The sequence below is a fragment of the Lonchura striata genome, chromosome 1 (genome assembly GCF_046129695.1).
Source record: "Lonchura striata isolate bLonStr1 chromosome 1, bLonStr1.mat, whole genome shotgun sequence".
Classification (NCBI taxonomy): Eukaryota; Metazoa; Chordata; class Aves; order Passeriformes; family Estrildidae; genus Lonchura; species Lonchura striata.
This window is the reverse complement of record NC_134603.1, coordinates 115,271,447-115,291,362: the sequence shown is the minus strand read 5'-3', so window position 1 is coordinate 115,291,362 and position 19,916 is coordinate 115,271,447. Positions and strand designations below refer to the sequence as shown.

General features: G+C 35.0%; 2 protein-coding genes across 2 annotated transcripts in view; both read right to left on the bottom strand.

Annotated features, from left to right (window-relative positions):
• OSBPL10 (oxysterol binding protein like 10) overlaps positions 1-13,611 on the bottom strand; it is a 492,302-nt gene extending 478,691 nt beyond the window's left edge. Inside the window, exon 1 of the mRNA XM_077787009.1 lies at positions 13,602-13,611. The gene's annotated coding sequence lies outside the window, so the exon portion shown is untranslated. The remainder of the gene's footprint in view (positions 1-13,601) is intronic.
• Positions 1,840-19,916, bottom strand: part of TOPAZ1 (testis and ovary specific TOPAZ 1) — a 36,379-nt gene continuing 18,302 nt past the window's right edge. The window contains exons 9-21 of the mRNA XM_077787005.1: positions 19,350-19,487; positions 14,871-14,934; positions 13,610-13,761; positions 13,317-13,409; positions 12,932-13,047; positions 11,991-12,057; positions 10,869-11,043; positions 9,308-9,408; positions 6,145-6,310; positions 5,172-5,336; positions 3,956-4,159; positions 2,697-2,880; positions 1,840-2,050 (exon numbers count right to left, since the gene is read on the bottom strand). Of these exons, the coding sequence (XP_077643131.1) occupies positions 1,840-2,050; positions 2,697-2,880; positions 3,956-4,159; positions 5,172-5,336; positions 6,145-6,310; positions 9,308-9,408; positions 10,869-11,043; positions 11,991-12,057; positions 12,932-13,047; positions 13,317-13,409; positions 13,610-13,761; positions 14,871-14,934; positions 19,350-19,487 (1,836 nt within the window). The remainder of the gene's footprint in view (positions 2,051-2,696; positions 2,881-3,955; positions 4,160-5,171; positions 5,337-6,144; positions 6,311-9,307; positions 9,409-10,868; positions 11,044-11,990; positions 12,058-12,931; positions 13,048-13,316; positions 13,410-13,609; positions 13,762-14,870; positions 14,935-19,349; positions 19,488-19,916) is intronic.

Below are 19,916 nucleotides of genomic sequence, written 5' to 3'. Positions count from 1 at the left end.
CTGAGCACAGCCTGTAACCCTGCCTGTAGCCTCCACTTCCAGTTAAAGCTGGAAGCTGGCCATCTCCACAGCTGGGAGTTTCAGCCCAATTTATTCATGAGCATTTGCTACATTATGTGCTTTGGTGTGATGAAGAACTGCATAGTCTGACTGATTTCACACTTTCTTAACCTCTTCATGCAGTGTATCATTCTCCAGGCTCTTGTAGTGGTCACAAGATATTAAATTCTCTACCTCAACTTTGCTGCTTGCCTATCTTGCTGCATATCTAAGAGTGTTCATTACAGGAATCTGAATATAATTAAATAATTCAATGACAATACAGACTCAGATATTTTGAATGCTTTATATGAATACTAAAAACCATTTATTAACAACCTAACAACTCCTCCAAAATGCTCCCCTTCCTCCCCCATTGCTCTTTATAAAACACCATAAAACTATCATGATCCCACTTCCAGCTTCCCACCTCTGTCCCACATTTTGAAACTCTCAAAATTATCAATATTTTGAAATAAAATTGTTTTGTCTTCCGAACCATATTATTCTGTTTTAGTTACAAGAAACTGTCCACACCCAACAAAAATAATCTTTCCAAGAGCATAGTGTGTAATCAGTGAAAAAATTTTTACAGAGGGAATTTCTCATATATCTAGCAACTGAAGGAGCACAGCACATTCATTTGCACATTTTTCCATCTCTCTCTGTAAACAGGTAGACATAAATTTCACTCCCTATATGAAAAATGATACCAAATATGTTGTTTAATGTCAAACAGAAGTTCTTTCAGCTTAACTTATACTGGGAGAAAGCAAAAATATGGATATTGTCTATTGAGTGGCTGAGCTCACTAAGTATCAACTTTGACAGAGGCTGTATTGTTTTGCCATGAGAGGTCTTCTGGTATTAAATGTTTGGTTCTTCTTACTCAGACTGTAGAATGTGACTTATGCAACTCATGCTTTGAATGTGATTCAGGATTTTCAGGTGGAAAAAAAAGCAGAAATCCTGAAGGACCAGGAATGGTGAAACAAGCTTGCTAGAAGTACCCATCTCATCATGCAGTTGGCAGAACCTAAAAGATGGGCAAACCCACCTCTTTCTAAGAGCACAATCAAGGGAGAGTGCAAGTTTTCCTTTTCAGTGGAAGTATCCATATATACAAATGCAAAACCATACACATGCTATTATCTACATCAAATAAATATCTAATTAAATTATCAACTAAACTTTCAGTTGTGAGCAATGTGTAGGCTGGCTCTCAGTTCTGTGAAAAACGGTATCCTAAATCAGGCATGTCTCAAGTGATTTTGAAGTTATCTTATTCTCAGTGCTTTTTATGGGGCTTTTGGAGCAAAGAAATGAAGATCTAAGGTGTAAAGAGTTGGGACAGTGACTTCACAAGTTACTGTGAGGCAGACGAAAGGAAACAGGTATTACTTCCACAGACTATGAATGAATGTGGAAAATGTCTCACTCAAGAACAGTAGATGCACTCAACCAATGCACTTACCTACACTTCTAGCTATGCGTACACTACACTTATATGATTACCTGCTGGGAGAAACAAGCTAAGTGCTAATTCTTTGTAAAAATGGAGAATGTAGGTTCTGATTGTAAAACTGGAGAATGTAGGTTCTGAGGCTGCAGCTTCCTCATTATCTGGTGATGCCATTGCAAACATCTATATATATCAGTGTGATAGAGAAAAAAATTGCTCTTTCTGTGCTACTATCAGCATTACCTCCAATATAGCATTTAAAACCACAACTTGAGTTTGAAACCTTGCTGTAAAACTCAGTAAGGCACAGTCCAAACACAGTGGAAACTATTTAGTAACTACTGAAACAGCCAGACCTTCTCAGCCCATTTCATATTTTCCTGAAGCCATTTTAGAGCAGATGAATGCTCCAGGCAGTAAACTTCTTCTATATTAACATTCACTGTCGAACGCTTAAGAAAAAGCTTTGGATCAGATAAATGAGCCGCCTGGATCAGCCTCTCCACTGCCTCGTGATAGGCACTGGTATTCTGAACTGTATCTTCAGATCTGTAAGGGAATTTTAATACAAAATTAGGTACCATACAGGCCTATGTGTCACTTGTCTAACACTTTATACTGGCAGGAAAATTACAAAAACATTAAAATAATGCCTTGTATTTTTCGCTGATAAATATTATGCTAATTTCTAGACAGATTATATTATTGTTCTGAAGAATTAAAAAGTTACAGAAAGTGTATTTTTAACATCTTTAATGGTAATGAAAAGTAGTAAGCTTTAATACCAGTGCAAAGTAGCTCCACAATATTCACAGCACATTTAATGAAAAAATGTCTCTGGGCTGGAAGATTCAGTAAAGGAATGCAAACCATTTAATGAACTGGATATAGCAAGAATTCATGTACGTGTTTGAATCCGTAAGGTTTACTCAGTTTTGGCATGCAATTACTTTTGGAACAAGGCTGTGCCTAAGTGACACGCCTACATTTTTTGCAAGAGCAGAACTTACCATTTAAGAAAACAAACAGATATACAGCAGCATACACATGGGAACAAGAGATAAAAAACTTCTCACTTATTCAAGGAACAAAAGGAAGAGATGGATTCTTTGGGGAGGATAAGGAAAAAAATATCTATTACTTACATAATCACATGAATAAATACAATCAAAAAGGTACATATCTGACAACAAACCTTTTCAGTATTATTTGAAGAGTCTGACTAGTAGCCCTTGAACTTTGAATATCACTGGCATTTGAAACAAGAAATATTTCAATGGCCAACAGCATCTCAACTTCAGACAGGTAAGAGGGAATCTTCAGGAATTTGTGATATAAAGTTCCCTGCAGCTCTGGGTAGCAACCCAGTGATAAAGCATCTGAGAGTAAGTGCAGAAAATGAGGCATTAGGATTACCAATACTAAACATAGATCTATCTTCTTTTGTGTGACTGAATGTGGAAAATCCCCAACCTCAAAGCCTTAACGGATTTTACTTTTTCACCTATGAAATGGCCTTATTGGAGAACACAACAGACAGCATTTGCATGTAATACTCAGAGTTGTAAAATACTGGAATTTTTTTTTAATGAGTTTTACCAGCTATGATTAAAAAGCTCTGCCAGAAGTCTGGGGACAGCAAGTCTGTGATAACACAAGTACAATTTAGGCAGGTCAGACAGAAGCTGTTAATCATGGTCAAAGTGAGAGAACATTTGAACAGCATCTCGTGCTTTGTTCCCTTCTCTTCAGTCACTGGAATCACTGATTCCAGCAACCCAACATATACAGCATTTCAGGGGAAAAAAAAAGATGAGGAAAAACACTAATTCCAATGTTAACAAAAGGAAGTATCCATCCCAGAAAGGATGGTCTCTTAAAGCAGTCTGCTAATCTCAACAATTCTAAGACAGAATCAAACAGTAGATAATGTGACCATATGGACAGACCCTATGCAGACTGGCACACTCAGTATTATCTTAGCTCAGAAAAGGGGAGTTGTAAACAATTACAGACTATTAGCTTTTAGTTGAAATGAATTTTCTTATAATTAGGATAAAATAATTAGCCAGACTTCTCAAATCTTAAATATTAATAATTTTACCACCACAGTAATGCTAGTACACTTCTAGAAAGAAGTATCAGGAAATCTAATTTGCCTAGATGAAAAAGTGAATATGATGCACTTTTCAAATTTCAGAGCTCATATACTTGAAATTCTGGAACTGAATGTAAAAAATTAATTTTATCACAATTTATTTCATGCCAGGTAGTATGCACTGATTCTTATTTTTGACTCACCATTTCCTAGTAAGTATTTTAGGTTACAAGTAAATTCCTGAGAGTGACACAGAAAGTACTGGTTTTTATTTTTTTTTTTTACTCATACTGAAATGTTATGAGCACATTATCTAAAGAATGTAAGGCGAAGATATTGTTTAAGAAGCAACTTACTTTTGTAATAGGTCCTAGCTTTGGACCATAAAGAACTTCTTCCCAAAGCTGTGATTAATCCTCTAAGTAAAATAAAATCAATAGCAATTTTTTTGGAAAGCATGAAGTCTACTGCAGAAGATGAGACCCCAAGGTTCTTGTTCTCAAAACAGGCATTTATCAGCTTGTTAAAAAGGCAGCTGTGTTGAGAAGCATCTATAATATCTGAAATGAAATGAAAAATATTAACTACTGAATTAATCAAAATGCAAATCTAGTTGAAGAACTGTCTCTCAATCAGTATCTAAATCAGAACTCTTGCCCCTATCAGCAAGATGGAACAAGGATGGGATAACATGAATGCTTTATTCATCAAAATGCAGTAGTTCATTCACATTGTGAAGGACAAGTGTTAAGGTTCAAGTAACTATTTGCTGCCAAAACCAACAGAATAATATAAAAATATATTCACATGCCCAAGCCTATAAACACAATCTTCTTCTGATCTCTCAAATTTAAGATTTCCACCAACAAAAGTCCCCTTGGTTTTCTGCTTCTATTCTTACTCTGAACTGTCACCTTCTTGGCAGGACTGAGCAGTCTTGCTGTATTTACCTCATAACTTGAAGAACTACATCCTTTCAGTATTTTCTAAAGTAGATGGTCTCCCAACAAATCTCTCCTAACATACCTAAAAGTAGCAGCAGTCTGAGACCTACACAGCAGAATCAGCTGAGGTTTACTCAGGGGACCCTAAGTAACTACATATCTCATTGTGAAGTACTCATCCAAAATTTGTCAGATAAATTGAGCCTGAAAGAGCACTCGGTTCTTAACATAGTACGTAAGAGATGCTTAGGTTAGCTAGCTCAGTTAAAGAAAAAAATCCCCACCTCATTCATCTGAAATTAAGGTAAAATTAGATAAAAATATTCCTGTTTTATCTCATTGTATAGATCCTTAAAAATTTAATGTGTCTTTCCTGTTGCCCTCTATAGTAACTGAGCAAAAGAGGACAGGTGTGTGTGCACATCCAAGTGTGTCTGCACAAGTGCAGCAAGAGCTACAGGGCATAACACATATTTAACTGACACTATACTCCTTGGAAAAAAGAAACAGGCTTGAATAAACCCATCTTACTTCTTCAACAAATTTTAGCTAGAAAACACTACAAGAACAGCACAGAATCATCTGTTAAATTTTTAGCTCTTTCCACAGCATCTTTTTCTTTACTTACCAGAATGTTTCTGCAAACCTGGTAAGTTCTGCAGAACTTCAAATGCCTGCCTGTACAAACTCTTCTTCAAGTATTTGTGCACTATTGCACATAACAGATTATGTCGATTGAGGATGTCCATTTTATCACAGGGCCACAATGGTGCATCAGTGATCCACTCTGACTCTGTGGCAGACAATAGTGCAGTTATTTCTAGGAACTGGAACTTGTGGATATTGAGACTTTGGGCCATTAAGAATGTACTGTAAACTGTGCCATGACACAAATTTCAGAAATGCACAGAAGTGCAGCTTGACTTATTAATAATTTGTTCCTCATGACCAAAACTCCTTAGACTGATTCTCTGAACCTTTATATTGCAAATCACCCCTTTTGTGAAATATCACTGCAGTAAAATGGACTGTCAGTGGCATATAGATATGTATGTATCTATGTACAGCTATAAAACCGAACAACAAATTTACATTCTCAATATCACTTTACAGCATACATTTTGTTCTTTTTACTTCTTCTCTTTTCAGCAGATCAGAGTTCCAAAGAGCCATATGTAATAATTGCAGCAATACGGTACTGTTCTAAAGCAATTACATAAAATGAGGATACTGTGAGGCACAAAGGAACATTGCATTGACCCAAGCCAGAAATTTGACACTGAATGTTCCCTGGTTCAAAGGAAAACTACACTCCTAGCATAGGACAGCATCATTTTCCAAGCTGCATTCCTCCCTCATTATGGCAGATTTTTAGATAGAATGGTGTTGATAGAATAGTGTGAAAACAGCTTAAAAAATTAGTTGTAATATTTCTTATACATATAAAGAAGAATATTAGCCAGTAAGATGATCACCTTTCCTTTGTTGCTTCAGTATTACTGACTGTATTTAGTAGCACAGACCAGCTTGTAACTTTTATTTGAAATCTGTCATAGGAGTGAACTGTTCAAATTTAATTCAAAATTTTAAGACAGGCTTACCTCTCAATACCCTTGTTGCTCCATCCACATTTCCAGAAAAAAGAAAGATTTCTGCGGCTTTATTAACAATCTGACATCTGGATGCTGACCTCCCTGCACCTACAAGTCCTTTCAAGAGGGTAAAATGTATCTGTAGCTCATGCAGTTTATCCAAAACTTTCCTTCCCTGGTGTAAGAGGGAGAGGGAAAGCAGGAACATCAGAGAAAGCAATGGTATCAGTGAACACAGAGTATATTTACATAAGATAGAAGAGATTCAATTTGGTGACACAGATTTATAGGTATTGATGCAATTTTCTGTTCCAAACTGAGTCAGGGGTGAAGTACAGTAAAATTTCAAATGAAGAGTTTAGGTTTTTTTACCATGTAGACAAAAAAACTCTACTAACCTACTGTTGTAGAGTTCACAACACACTATTACCCATAACATTATTTCTACTATATAATGTTCAATACAGTATTTTTAATATACTTTGTAATTAATTTGTATGTGCTTACTTTGGTTTATTAATTGTTTTTAATTTTGATTTCATTCAGTAGTACACAATCTACAAATTCTAAAAGCTCATACAGAGAATTTTAATTTTGCAGCAGAGACGTTTAACAATTACGTCTCTGGACGTAAGGAAATAATTATTCCAGTGTAAGTCCAAGAAAACACTGATGATTGTAAGCAGCACGACAATAAACTGGTAGAAGGTGGGCCTCTCTGGCTAACATTGTAACAACCAACAACTTTATCATCAGATTCTATATTGATATTTAGACTGGTTTTCTACAGAAACTTAATCTTAACAACTTTTTGGCTGTTTGTTGCATTTTTTTTTTTTAAAGTTAATTTTTATGAACATTCCTTACTTCTTACAAAGAAAATTCTCTTCAGGACGAAGCAGCATACATATTTTACCCCCAAGAGCCACCAAAGCTCTGCAATAAAGGGGTTTGATGTTCTTAAGGGAAAATGGTATGAAAAGCACATTTAGAGTTTCAGGCAGTCCAACATATTCATAAAACAGCACAGGGCAGGTCCTAAAGCAAAAATTAATTTGGGCACAGCAGGAAGAGCGAATTCAGTACTACCTTACTTTCTGGACTACCTTTTGGGCAAAAAAGACATGGACCAAGCAGACCAAGCAGACCAAGCAGACCCATCACCCCAGGATTAGGGATCTGATATATATATAATGGAATGAAACAGGTAGAGAGAGGTAAGAATGACAGCTTTCTGAAGCAGAGATAAATTTGCAATCTACCAGTTCTGATAAAAATCATTGAGAGAAGAGCCTCATTCACACTCTAATATGGTCACACAGGTTGTCTACAAAGCTGTTTGAGGATCTTGGTCAGTAATCTCTTGAGAAGTAGATTTGATACCTAACACAACACTCTCAAAGAAATAAAGATCTTTTGCTCTAGACATGAAAGAAATAGTATTGTAAGAAGCATCTACATTTAGTAATTCATGTTCTACAAGAATAACACTACATGTGCTTTTCACACCTTGCACCTCTGAAATTAGGACATGAGGATGAGTCTCCTTGAAGTATCAGGGGTTGTGCAATCCAAGATAAGGCTCTCCCTTAAGGTGATTTGGAAAACAGCAAAAAGGTCTGAAGGCACACAAACATTATATGCTGAAGAAGACAGCCAAAATCCAAGCCAAACTGAACTCTTCAGTGGGCATGTGAGCACTACCACTCCTCAATGCCAAGAATTCATATTCTCTTTTCTGTGGTCAGGAGTATCTTAACTGTTCTAAGTTTTGTGGAACACAAATGCCTAGAGTTCTAGTGCAGCATTACTCAAGTGCTAATGCAAAGACACTCTCTCCTTCCCTTTACTCTTAAACAGTATGACACTGTTCTGCAGCTTGAAAGGACCTGCTGAAGACCATTCAACTCATGAAGCCAATAATGCCAAATTAAAGTTTCATCAGAACAGGTATCCTATCTTTAGACTAAGCACTTCTACCAAGTACCTCCTGGGACATGCTTGACCCTGGAAAACAGACTGAGCAGTGCACAGGTTTTTTACATAACAGAATTCCTGAAGGTCATCCCCTAGAGATAATCGTACAGAAGACAATTTAATTCCTCAATGAGAACCAAAAAGGGTTCCCTGATGATAATTAGCAAAAAAAAGCCAACCCAAAATTTCAAGAGACAAAAGGGGATGAAAGCCTTTGCTTCTGTTCATAAAAGTACATGCTAGAAATCATCTTGCACAGGATGAGGAACATCATGATTATTAGTTGAAAGGATCAGGCCCAAGTTCAGAATGGGATCACTGACCAAAACACAATCTAAAATCACTGGGGGTTTGTATTACTTCTTATGCAATCACTTTTCATGCTGCTTTCTATAAGAGATTGAGTTTGGTATGCACTGGTTCCTTCCAGGAAGAAAAAGACAAATTTAACATTGAAATGGATCTTGCTGCAGTGAAATTATGACCAGTACTGCCTGAGGCCTAAGGAATGCAAAACATCCAGTCAAAAGTCTAGTCTCTTAGTCCTGGCCCTGTGTAATATTTGACAGCAAACATATGATTGTAAAGGTATTTCTTTGTGATGTCTGAGTTTTGCAAGAATCACGGAACTTAGATTCAGTGGAAGAAAAGCACTTCAGCAGTTCTGGAGAACAGGCAGTTCACCAAGTGCAGATGTGCTATACGGCTTTTTTGTCCTCCTGGCCTTATCCATTCTATTTGAGGTCAGATGCAGAAGCACCAGTACAGGAAATTGCCCAAACTTCTCTAAGTACCTCTTCAGTTGGGAGGTCTCAGAATGCAACATGATTGCCAGGCAGAAGAAAGTGATGTTTCTGGGAAATAACCCCATCAGCACCTCACCCCAGAATCTCAGTAAAACCTGTCTCACTCAGTTCAGATTCAATCTCAGCTCAGAAAATCACAAAATGAACATGAGCAGTCAGTTTCTAGGTTTTAAGACCAAGTTATGATAGCTTCCACAGAAGACTACTGCTCAGAAAGACATAATAAAATGCTTTGATCCAGCTGGACAGCTGGGAAGTACTAAGATGCCAGGGAAGCAGGTGGCACACCCAGTCATTCCACTAGAGGAACTAGAGTTTAATATCCAGAAGAGAAATTACTAATTCTTTTTCTCTCTTTCTTCCAGTCAGGTTCCTGTAGCACTGCATACCTTTATCCACTGCAGTACTTTGTGATATGAATACATTACGCTTATCCCAGTCCTTCCAATGAAAAGTCTGTCAGCTTTATTATGCTGTGAATTCTTCATTACTGGAAAGAAAAAGAATAAGGCTTATTTATTTAACATGCAAATTCAGTTTTAAAGAAATTACACATTTCAAAAACACAATAATTGTGAAAATAAGGACATTTTCTGAAATATTAGCCATTAAAAGTAGCAACTTCCTAAGTCTTAACATCAGCAGACAGTATTTCATAGTAGTCTAGGTCATCCATAAAATGCTTGGACATGTAATGGCATAATTTTGTAACATCATTATTTGTAAAGTAAGCTTTACATTTTCTGACACCACTAAGAAATTCTGGTAATTGCAGAACTGAGTAATTACAACCTCTTTGGAAGCATATTAGAATTTTTGAGCAGTGGTCTCAAAGTAGGGTGTGACTACAACAACCCATTCAGAAGTGGGAAGGAAACATTTTTTGTACTATTAGAAAATAAAAATAAATAAAATACTTTAAAATACAGCATTTGTTTAATATTTATCTTGTATTTGTAATTCCTGTTTTTGTGCATGGTTTATAGAGAATTTAATGTATGGTATAGTAGTACATGTATATAATTAAATAAATTGCGGGTCACTGCTCAAAAATTTTTTACTGATGGAGGCGCCTATCAGTTGGGAGACCACTGCTCTAAGAAAGATATACTAAATTCCAAGCTCCAACAGAATCTTCTCCCTGTGTCACAACTGGATGCTTTTTTATGATATGAAAGTCTGTGGTCAGAAAGGATATGTGACAAATCTGGAACAAATATTCATTATGTTTTAGTAGGTAATACAGGTTGAAAAATATCTAAGTAATTCTTTGCAAAACGATTTAATATTCCACTGGCACTTCACCAAGCCTCAGTAATCTGCAAACTCATTAGGAAGAATGATACAGATATGCAAATGAAGTGACATAGGGAGGAAAGAGGCAAGAAAACCTGTCAGAACTTTTAAAACACTGGGTTCTTGAGCACTCAGCCCTTGCAGGAATCATTGATTCTTTGGGGAATAAAAGAATTCTAAAAATCCAACTTACTAAAAAAAAAAAGTATACACAAAAAAAATTATATACATGATGTAACCTCTTCAATGTGTTTTAAAATACACAAGTATATATATATATACTTACAGCATTAAGCTTATTTATGCTATTAACATAATGTAACATTTTCCTGTGACACTTTACATGAAAATACTTAAATATATTTGCTGCTGTCCTGAGCATAGGACATTTTTATTGAAAGATCATGAATTCTGGGTTCTCTTTTTGATTTCACAAAACTTTACTGTTCCTCCTTCAGAATCTTCCTTAAGTGTAAGCATTTTATCTCTACTGGCAAATTGCTTGTACTGAACATTACACTTGACTGCAGTTACACCTCAGAAGATTCAGAATATTGCAACATAAAATTAATTAATAATCAGAAAACTATATGATTTATTTTTTTATCTCTTTTAAAACCTCTACCAAAAGCACTTCTTGCATCTTAATTTTACCTGTATCAGCAAAATCACAAAAAGGGACTCCTGGTCCATTTGTCTTAGAATCTTTGGTTAGAATTTCAGCAATAGATATAAACAATTTCTGAAGATCTTCAAAATGTTCACATCCAGTTCTTGCATTAAGGTACAAAGCTCCCAGCTTGGTCCAATCCCTTTTTTCCTTGCAGTGCTGTAAAGGAGGCAAAGGATAAATAGAAGCAAAGCTGCTTCCAGAAAACCAAACAGAAAATATAGTGAAATTTGAGATATGTACCTGGGATAGACTTAAAGGAGAAAAAAATGCAGATGAAATGCCACTGCCAAGAATGTTCATGTTCATATGCCAGTTATATGTTGCCAAAATTGCATGGACTGCTAATTACTTCTATCCCTCAAGAAATTAAATTCCGTTTTTCATGTCATGACCCCAGTTGAGAAAGCTCATAACCTATTCATCCTATTTAGGAACTGGCATTTGTTCAGTATTTTTTCCCATGATGCACACTGAATTTATGGTTATTTTCTATATGAATTAGTCATTTGCTTGCCAGATCACTTGATGACTTTGGTGTTAAAGGAGAAAAACAGGACTGTTTTTTCCCTTTTTATATTTCAATCTCTGGATCTACATAGGATGTGTGATAATATGCAAACTGTATTATAATTGTGCATAATGAGTAATCTGACCTTGAATATGAAAGACACAAGTGTCAAAATAAAAAATGTTTTACAATACTTTCTTATTATTTAAAATACTCCTTGATGTTGTCAACTGCTTTTACAATGCAGATATGAATTCTATCTTCTAAATAATGTATTAAATAAATTTTTGGTGAGGAATGATGTACACTATCAGTTACAAGCACAAAAAATGTAAAGCAGAGGAAATAATTGCTTGAAGTTACAAAATCCTTGAATTTGATGTAAAACGAAGATATAAAACTACAAGTATATAAATCAAAATTCTGACATTACAGAAAGGCCAAAGAGAGTTTTCTCCTGCATGTTATGCCTTCCCAAACATGGCATTGCCTACGCTCACTATACTTGATAATAAAGCCCACTAATTAATATATGTCTAGAAATTGCTATTTCATGTAGGTTTAAAAGAAGTAATGAAGATTGCACATACTGTACCTGAATTTCAGCCACTGCCAAGTTGTAGTCAAAAATCCATGTCTTTTCAAAATATCTTTCCTTAAATCTTCCATTTGAAAAAAAAATAATACATGAATTTTAACATAGCCTATTGAAAAACAAATCATCACATATATGAACAGTAAACTGATGTGATTTCTGATCCTATTTCCTTCACATTACACAAACTGCACACTGAAAACACTCCTTTAAAATCTTGCCAAAGGAAGTTATTGCATGTATTAAACAAATAATTGAGCAGAGCTCTTTTCACTCTGCATATTTGGTTTCCATTAAGTATCAAAGGTATGTTTATGAATCACAAATTTAGTTTCTGCACTTGTGTGTATATATGGCAGACGATACAAAAATTAAAAAGGATCAGAATCTTGTTCAAGAGATGGTGAAATATTAGCAGTTTTTGAACAGATTTGACATTTTGTCTAGCATATCCCAGCAGTACTCAAAAAATGACCCTCCTCCCTAGTAGTGCTGGCACAAATGTTTATGTAGTCACACTGTAAAGGAAACTAGAAAACTACTTTAGATTATAACTAATCCTAAAAGGGTTGTTTATTGCAGAAGTACCATTTGCTTAAGTGGGTAAATGATATATTAATATTAGAAACTATATATTAAACCATGATGTTTCTAATTTGCTTAGCTATATAAACTTCTATCACAGCTGGCAGCAAATTGTACAATGATGATTGATATGGAAAAAAAAAATTGTGGTCAAAATCTAAATTTTGATTTAACAATGCTTGATCTTTGAAACACAGTAGATTGACAGCACTTTAAAATGCAATTAGGCATGATACGATAGTTTTTTCATCCAACACATTCAACATCTTTTAAAGATTCCACATAAATCTATAAAAATATATGCCGAAGAAGGAGGTAGGCAGTTATAATTAAGAAATAGCTTCTTAAAGACATACCTGGATTTTATGTTCAAAACAGTACTCATTTCCCAACTGGAAACTTGCAATTGGTGAAGTAACTTAATAATGTAGTCCAAATGTTCTAACTCAAGGAACATACCAGCATCAATGAGCTGCAATATCAAATAAGGTAAGAAATGTAAGCATATTAAAAGTTGTGATGACTTAACACATCTTCAGAGCTAAGAGGCAAACAACCTTGGGAAAAATGCAGTCAAAACCAAAGGAATGAATGAAAATTGATACCACAAATTCAGCTACTCACAATAAGACTTTAATATTATTTCAGTACTGGTTTTTAAATTGATATGGTTGAGTTTTCAAACAGGTGATATATTCCAGAAATTCCAACATGCAGCAGTAGTACAAATCAAACTCATACCTTACAGAAGATACTGATTAATGTAGGCACAGCATTTCTTATATTCAAAGAAGCCATATGCTCAAAAACTTTCAGAAGAACGTCTACAGCTGGCTAATATAGACAAAAAAAGCACAATCAGTTTTGCAACTGTTCAATTAGAAAGCTTAGAGATTTTGTAATAGGATATTCTGAATTACTCCCATCACCCAAGATTTGAGTACCAGAAACAAACCTACTACTATAAATCACATAGTACTCAAAAAGCTAAAATTATGAAACTAAGATTTAAAAAATATTACAAAGTCACCTACCAGTGTCTTGATTTGTACAATTACATTCAATATCTGAAATACTTCCTGCAACAAGCAGTTCTTGAGCAATGAAACAAGAAGATCATTCAGCACTTCAGAAGCAAAATCCACACCAGGAGTAACTTCTTTGTAATACTGCACAAATATCTGGACTGAAAATCAATTAAATTTAATTTCACTTTGGGGTTAATTGATGCTAACTATTTAAACAAGTTATTTCCTTACATTTTAGACACAGTGTCTTAATTATCCGAGATACTGTGGAACAGGGATAGGAGAAATATGGGTGAAAGGATCAATTTTGAATATAGTGTTAACTTTACCAGAACTAGACTGACTATTCTGAATTATGTTGTATGATTGAGCTGAGCACTGTAGACCCTGTAGGTTCCCAGAAAGTTTAGCTGATTTGGGGCAGCACAAGAAGAATGCACAAACCCAGGTTAGATTTGGTACATGCATCAAGGTAGTAAGGCCCTTCCAGACAGGAAGCTCTAGGAAGTGCTGTGTTACAGTGGATGGTCTTACAATCTGTTCCAGTGCCACTCTTCCTTGACAAACACGTATTGTGGCCTGCGGGTATCCAGTGTTATCCACATTAAAACATTCATGCTCAGCATGGGAACACTGCAGCACTCAGTGCAACTGAATTCCCTGTTCTCATTCTGCTACATTCTAAGAAGCTTTAAAAAACTTAAAAGACTGCTCAGGACCAGTATAAAAGGAATCACTGTCCAGAGTAAAAACAAAACAAAAGCCCTTTCTGACTAAACTCAAAAGCTCAGATGGATCTGAATGAACTGCAGTCCCTAAAATGTGCTAATCATAATCGTTTGCATATATGGTGTAAGGACTAAATGAAAGCTGTTGGGGGTGGGCGCAGTAGCAACACTTGATTTCAAGAGATTCCATTCTCAGGTTTTTGATGTTTGGCCAGGGTGTTCAAAAACACCTTAATAAAATTCGGATTCTGTTAAACCTCCTCCCTGCCCTATTTATCTATTTCTAGTCCAAAGTCAGGTATGTTCATTTTATGTGGAAATAAGATTTCTAAGAACCTCCTGAGATAAGTGCTTATCTAAATTTCTAGCCTTACTGGGAAACCAAACCATTAAAATGCAGGGATTAAATGTATTCTTCCATTTGAAGAACTTTTTATTCACTGCTGAAGTGGCAACCATTTCTCTTTTGACAGCCCATTTAATTTGCTTTAAATAAGCTAAGTAACAAAGATACATAAACAGTTACTACTGCACCATACCTGCACGTTTTAGGAGGCCTGATTCTTTGATACTAATGTATGTCCTTAGAATTGCCATGCAAATCTGTAAAAAAAGAAAAAAAACTATAGTAAAATGTAACTTCAGTTTATGCCAAACAAAAGAACTACTCCAAGCATGAGTTCTGTTACATAATGAGCTTTACATTGCTTCCATTTAAGCGATACATACTGACAAATGATATAAGAAGGTAATGGGGTATGTAGGCAAAGGTTCTATCAAAAGGCCAACAAATCAAACAGAAGAATAGTGCAGATGCAATGCTTGGGAAAGAGGCTGATGGAATCACAAATGTTTGCATGTGTATGTATATACTCACAGCAAACAAAAAAAAAAAAAAAAAAAAAAAAAAAAAAAAAAAAAATTTGAAAATGCAGCTCAGAATTAGTATAAATGTGGCAGACTATAAACAAAGGGAAATAAAAATGTAAAAGTGAAATGTACTAAGTTAAAATTCCATGAGTATACCCACTAAGAAATCAAAAAATCATCCAGAAATGAAGAATCTGTCCCAGAAAATCATTCATTAGGATACAGAACAGAAAGCTCAGAACTAACTTGATTTAATGAGCCATTTCACCGCAGACTGAATTGACTAAAAAAAAAAAAAAAAAGAAATCCATACCTAGATATTCTAATGTTATTTAGTATTGGAACTTTCTTGTCTTAAGATCTTAAGCTGTCAGCTTTGTGATACTTACACATTTTGCTCCATCTCTGCAGATGAAGAAATAAAGACTACTGACATTATATCGTAGAATTCCAAGTTAGGGAAAAACCCCACCCCTTTTAGAAATTCTTTGTCACTTCCAGAACATTCACAGTCTTTCTGCACAACAATGTAAATTGGTCATATTTAACACAATTTTGTGAAATAGTTAAATATCAAGAGACAGAAAATGCCCTAAATTAGTAGTCATGGTCTTACATAACTGAATCAGGTTTATTTTTACATGCAACTTCAAAATGACGGAGGATTCACTCATGAAGTTCATTATGCAGCAAATGAATTATCATCAAAGTAGAAGATACTGGTTTATGGTCAAGACATCTTATTTTAAAGCCATTAACCTGTTTAGATCATCAAGTCAAAAGAATACAAAAATTATACATCTAAGTATAAATAAAGCTTATTGTTTTTATTTGGAAGCAGTATTGCAATGTTGAGCTATATGCCAAGATACACTTTCAGAAAATCATGTCAAATTTTTGGTCATTAATACATGTGAAGTGTCACTTGGGAATAGGTTAACTCAATCCAAATCTACACTCCCGGGTGGGGTGGCTGAGGGCATCTCCATAATAAACTTTAGTACATGCTTACAGTATGGAAATTAGTTTGTTTCCTTTTGGAATTAGTTTTTCTCCTTCTTTGGACCGACTCCCACAAAAAGCCAATATTGCATCTGGAGCTCTGACTGTTCCCAGTATTAGTGAAATTGCTTGGACAACCAGTTGTAGTAGTATTCAATCATGGGACATGCTGTATTACATTAATAAAAGAAACTAAATGTGTTATTCATTTACACCTTCTAGAAGGCTTCAGTTGATTAAATTGTTCCAATTTTGAAAGGTGTAACTGCACCCACAGACTATATAAAAATGTGAGAATCTTTAAATTTTGAGTTATCTGTACTAGATTTTGAATGAAGGTACATGAAAGAGATGATTCCTATTTTCAAAAGGCAGTATAAATCACACTATTCCGTCACCTATCAGTTGATTCTATGACTCATTTAAGACAACAATTTAATAAAACCATAATAAAGGCCTCTGTATTTTATACAACCAATCAACTCTCCACTAAGAACGAGGTCCTACTACAATAACACAGAGGTGCTTATCCAGAAGAACAAGCACAGAAATTCACTAAATACTTCAGAATCTCCCAGTCAGTGCCCACTCTATTGTTTAATAGGGAAGAAACCCCCATACTGCAGCCTTTATCTCAGTGAGATCAAAACCAGGATCATTCTTACAGGAACACTGTGGAAGCTTTGAGATACACAATTCCTATTCAACGTGACTGAAACTGACCAAATGGTTCAAAGGTTACTTAGTGGTCTTTAGAGACTGTAATAAAAGGACAGTGTAGAATCATATTTCTCTAGGAAGCCACATTAAAAAACCAAACCAAAATCCACCACAATAGAAACATATCTCCAAGGCCCTAAAGCTGTAAGACAACACTAATGGAGGAATTAATCTTCCTATTTTATATCCTTTCTGTTTCCAGTTTGGAAGTTCATAGGATCAAGGAAAAGGAGAGTATGAAGTCACAGAAAGTAAAAACTTCTTCAATGGACAGGAATAAAAAAAATTAAAAAAAAAGAGCAAGGTTCACAAAGCTAAAATAAAATCACAAAGAGAAATACAGCTTGCATGACAACGTTTTGAAACCACTTACTTAACCATGAAATGATTGCCTGTGCTACACTCTGAAGTGTCATTTGAACAAAACAATTTACTCACAATTAAGCTCACTGTGTCTTGCCCTTTCACTGAGGACCATGGAGGTGAGCCCAGCATCACCTCCTTTACCCTCTTCTCCATTGTGATACGTATTTTTAAGACCCACCCTTCCTTTAAATATTCTGGCAAGTATTTGAAACAGTCTTTTGTTTACCTAATACAAAACAGATTTCACTGCTTGAAAATGAGAGGCATCTTTTTAAAAAAAATCCTGAAAAATGGATAACTTGTACAACTTCCTGAGCTCAAGAGTATGTTGATTTTCAAAACATATGATGTCTTTGTGAATTCAAGCACTGCTGTGTTGTGTGATCAACTACAACTGTAAAGTGGTAAATACTAGGAAGTTATACCTTAAAGCATCAACCAGTTATTTAATGAAAAAGAAAAAAATGCCATTATGGGGAAAGGTTATTTCCTTTCAAACACTCTGATGACTATTATCACTGAGAACACTGAGCTCTAAGCAAGTCGACTATCAGTCTGCACAACAGTTCTCCTGAATAGATTTATTCCTCCTACATAAGATTAGACGCCTTTATAGCTTCTTTACCTGTTTTTCTTTTATGTACTTTGGTGCCACCATGAGGTGCTTGGCCTATTATCATTTTTAAATGGACAAGTCTAAAAACATAAATGCATACACAAACAAAAAAAACCTCAGGTATACTTTTAGACTACCAGGAAAGTTTAGCTAGGTTTGGGGGATAGAAGGGTTAAAAGTCTGTTGGAGTGCTGCACCACAAATAAAATCAAATAGAATGGACTTTTAATAATTTTAGGCAAACAATTCTTTAATGTGCCTGTAATATAATGAAGCACTACAAACCACAGTAATTCAAATAAACTACATGAAAATTACAAATATTCACTACAGCCTGCCAAAGATATACCACACTTGAGAAAAAAGGAAAAATGTTCCATACAAAACTACTCTCAAATTATCTTAGGATTTTTAAGATGTCATATCTTAACCCCCCATTTCAAAGGGGTTAGAAAGCATTAACAAAAATATAAAGCAGCTTTTTTTGTTATATGTATATATATATATATATTTAAAGGAAAAGAGAAAACATTAAGAAAAATAAAACCAAATTACACTGATGTATTTTAAAAATTCTGACAGTATATTTAAGATATCTGGAAGATGGACAAGCTGCTTTTGGTGTTAATTTTTTTTAGCAATTATGTCTAACAGGTTAACTGCAAGTTCTTTTTTTTGCATTTTGATTCTGAAATTTTTTATATACTGACATCAATGATAAAATTGCACTCATACCAGTAAGATGGTAGGTTTGAAATAAATCTTGTAAGACCTGATGAGGACAAGTTAGGCATTTGTTATTGGTTACCTGCTCTTATGTTTTCATTTGCTTCCAGTTAACTTAGAATCTAACTTTCATCTAACAGCCAATTTCAAAATCTTATTACTTGTAAGTACAATTAGCTTGCTTTGCACATTTCTTGGAAGAATTAAACTCAAAATGCCTCTGTTAAATGACCTGAAAACACATTTACTTTGTCCATCACTGGAAAACTATTCTTGCTTGCAAATATTATGAGAATTGTTGCTCTAATTAAGGAGATTACATCATCTTAAAACAAACATATCTATTATTCCACAAAATATGCAGGTGATATACCATAGATGGCTTTTGGTTTCAACAGTATACACCAAGTCTTTGCAAAGGTTTGCTCAAAGTCTCTGATATGCAGAATAGACATGTCCCAGGATCTGTCCACTCTGCTGCTTTGTATTTGTACAGCCTAATTGCTGATGTGTGTTAAAGCATCTACAAGTTCAAAATTATACCATGTTTAAAGAAAATGTTAGAAGACCTTGAGAGGAAGGCTTTCTGAACAATTTTTTCATTCATCAGTCTCTGATCACATACTTCCCATATATAAATGAACAAAGGAGATGATGTTTTAGTTTTAAAAAGTGTTCACATTTAGAATCTTTTCCTTACATCAATAATTTTTTTTACCTTTTCATCTCCTTGTCCTAGAACATGACAGAACTGACATTTTGTTCTTTCACACCCACGTGAAGTCATGAAGTAATATCTGCAGTATTTACGGGGCAAGTTAAGTGCATCAAGGATCTGCTGGACCGACCGAGAAGCCTGGAATAAAATAAAATTACAACAAGCAGAAAAAGCCAAATAATATTTCTTGAAAGCAAACGTGGTCTTTGTTTTTTTTTTTAAATTTCAAAGTATCTACAAACTATAAACAAAAGTAGAAAATGTGATTTATAATTAAGCCTTTGAAACAAACCTCATCTCTATACTTGCAGCATTTCAAAGGATGCAAGGATCAATCCCTTGTCATGTCACATTAGTGTCTAATACAACAAAAGCCTGTCTTGACGACCACAAACAGGGATAATGCAAGAACTGCTAAATGAGATGGACAACAAGTAGAGAGGATGGAGAAAGGTGACAAGTTCCTGCACAGCTCTGAGTCATCATCTGAGAATTCTGGGGCATCAACTTCCTTAACCCGTTTTCAGTTCACAGAATCATGGATAAAGCAGGCTGTCTTAAACATGT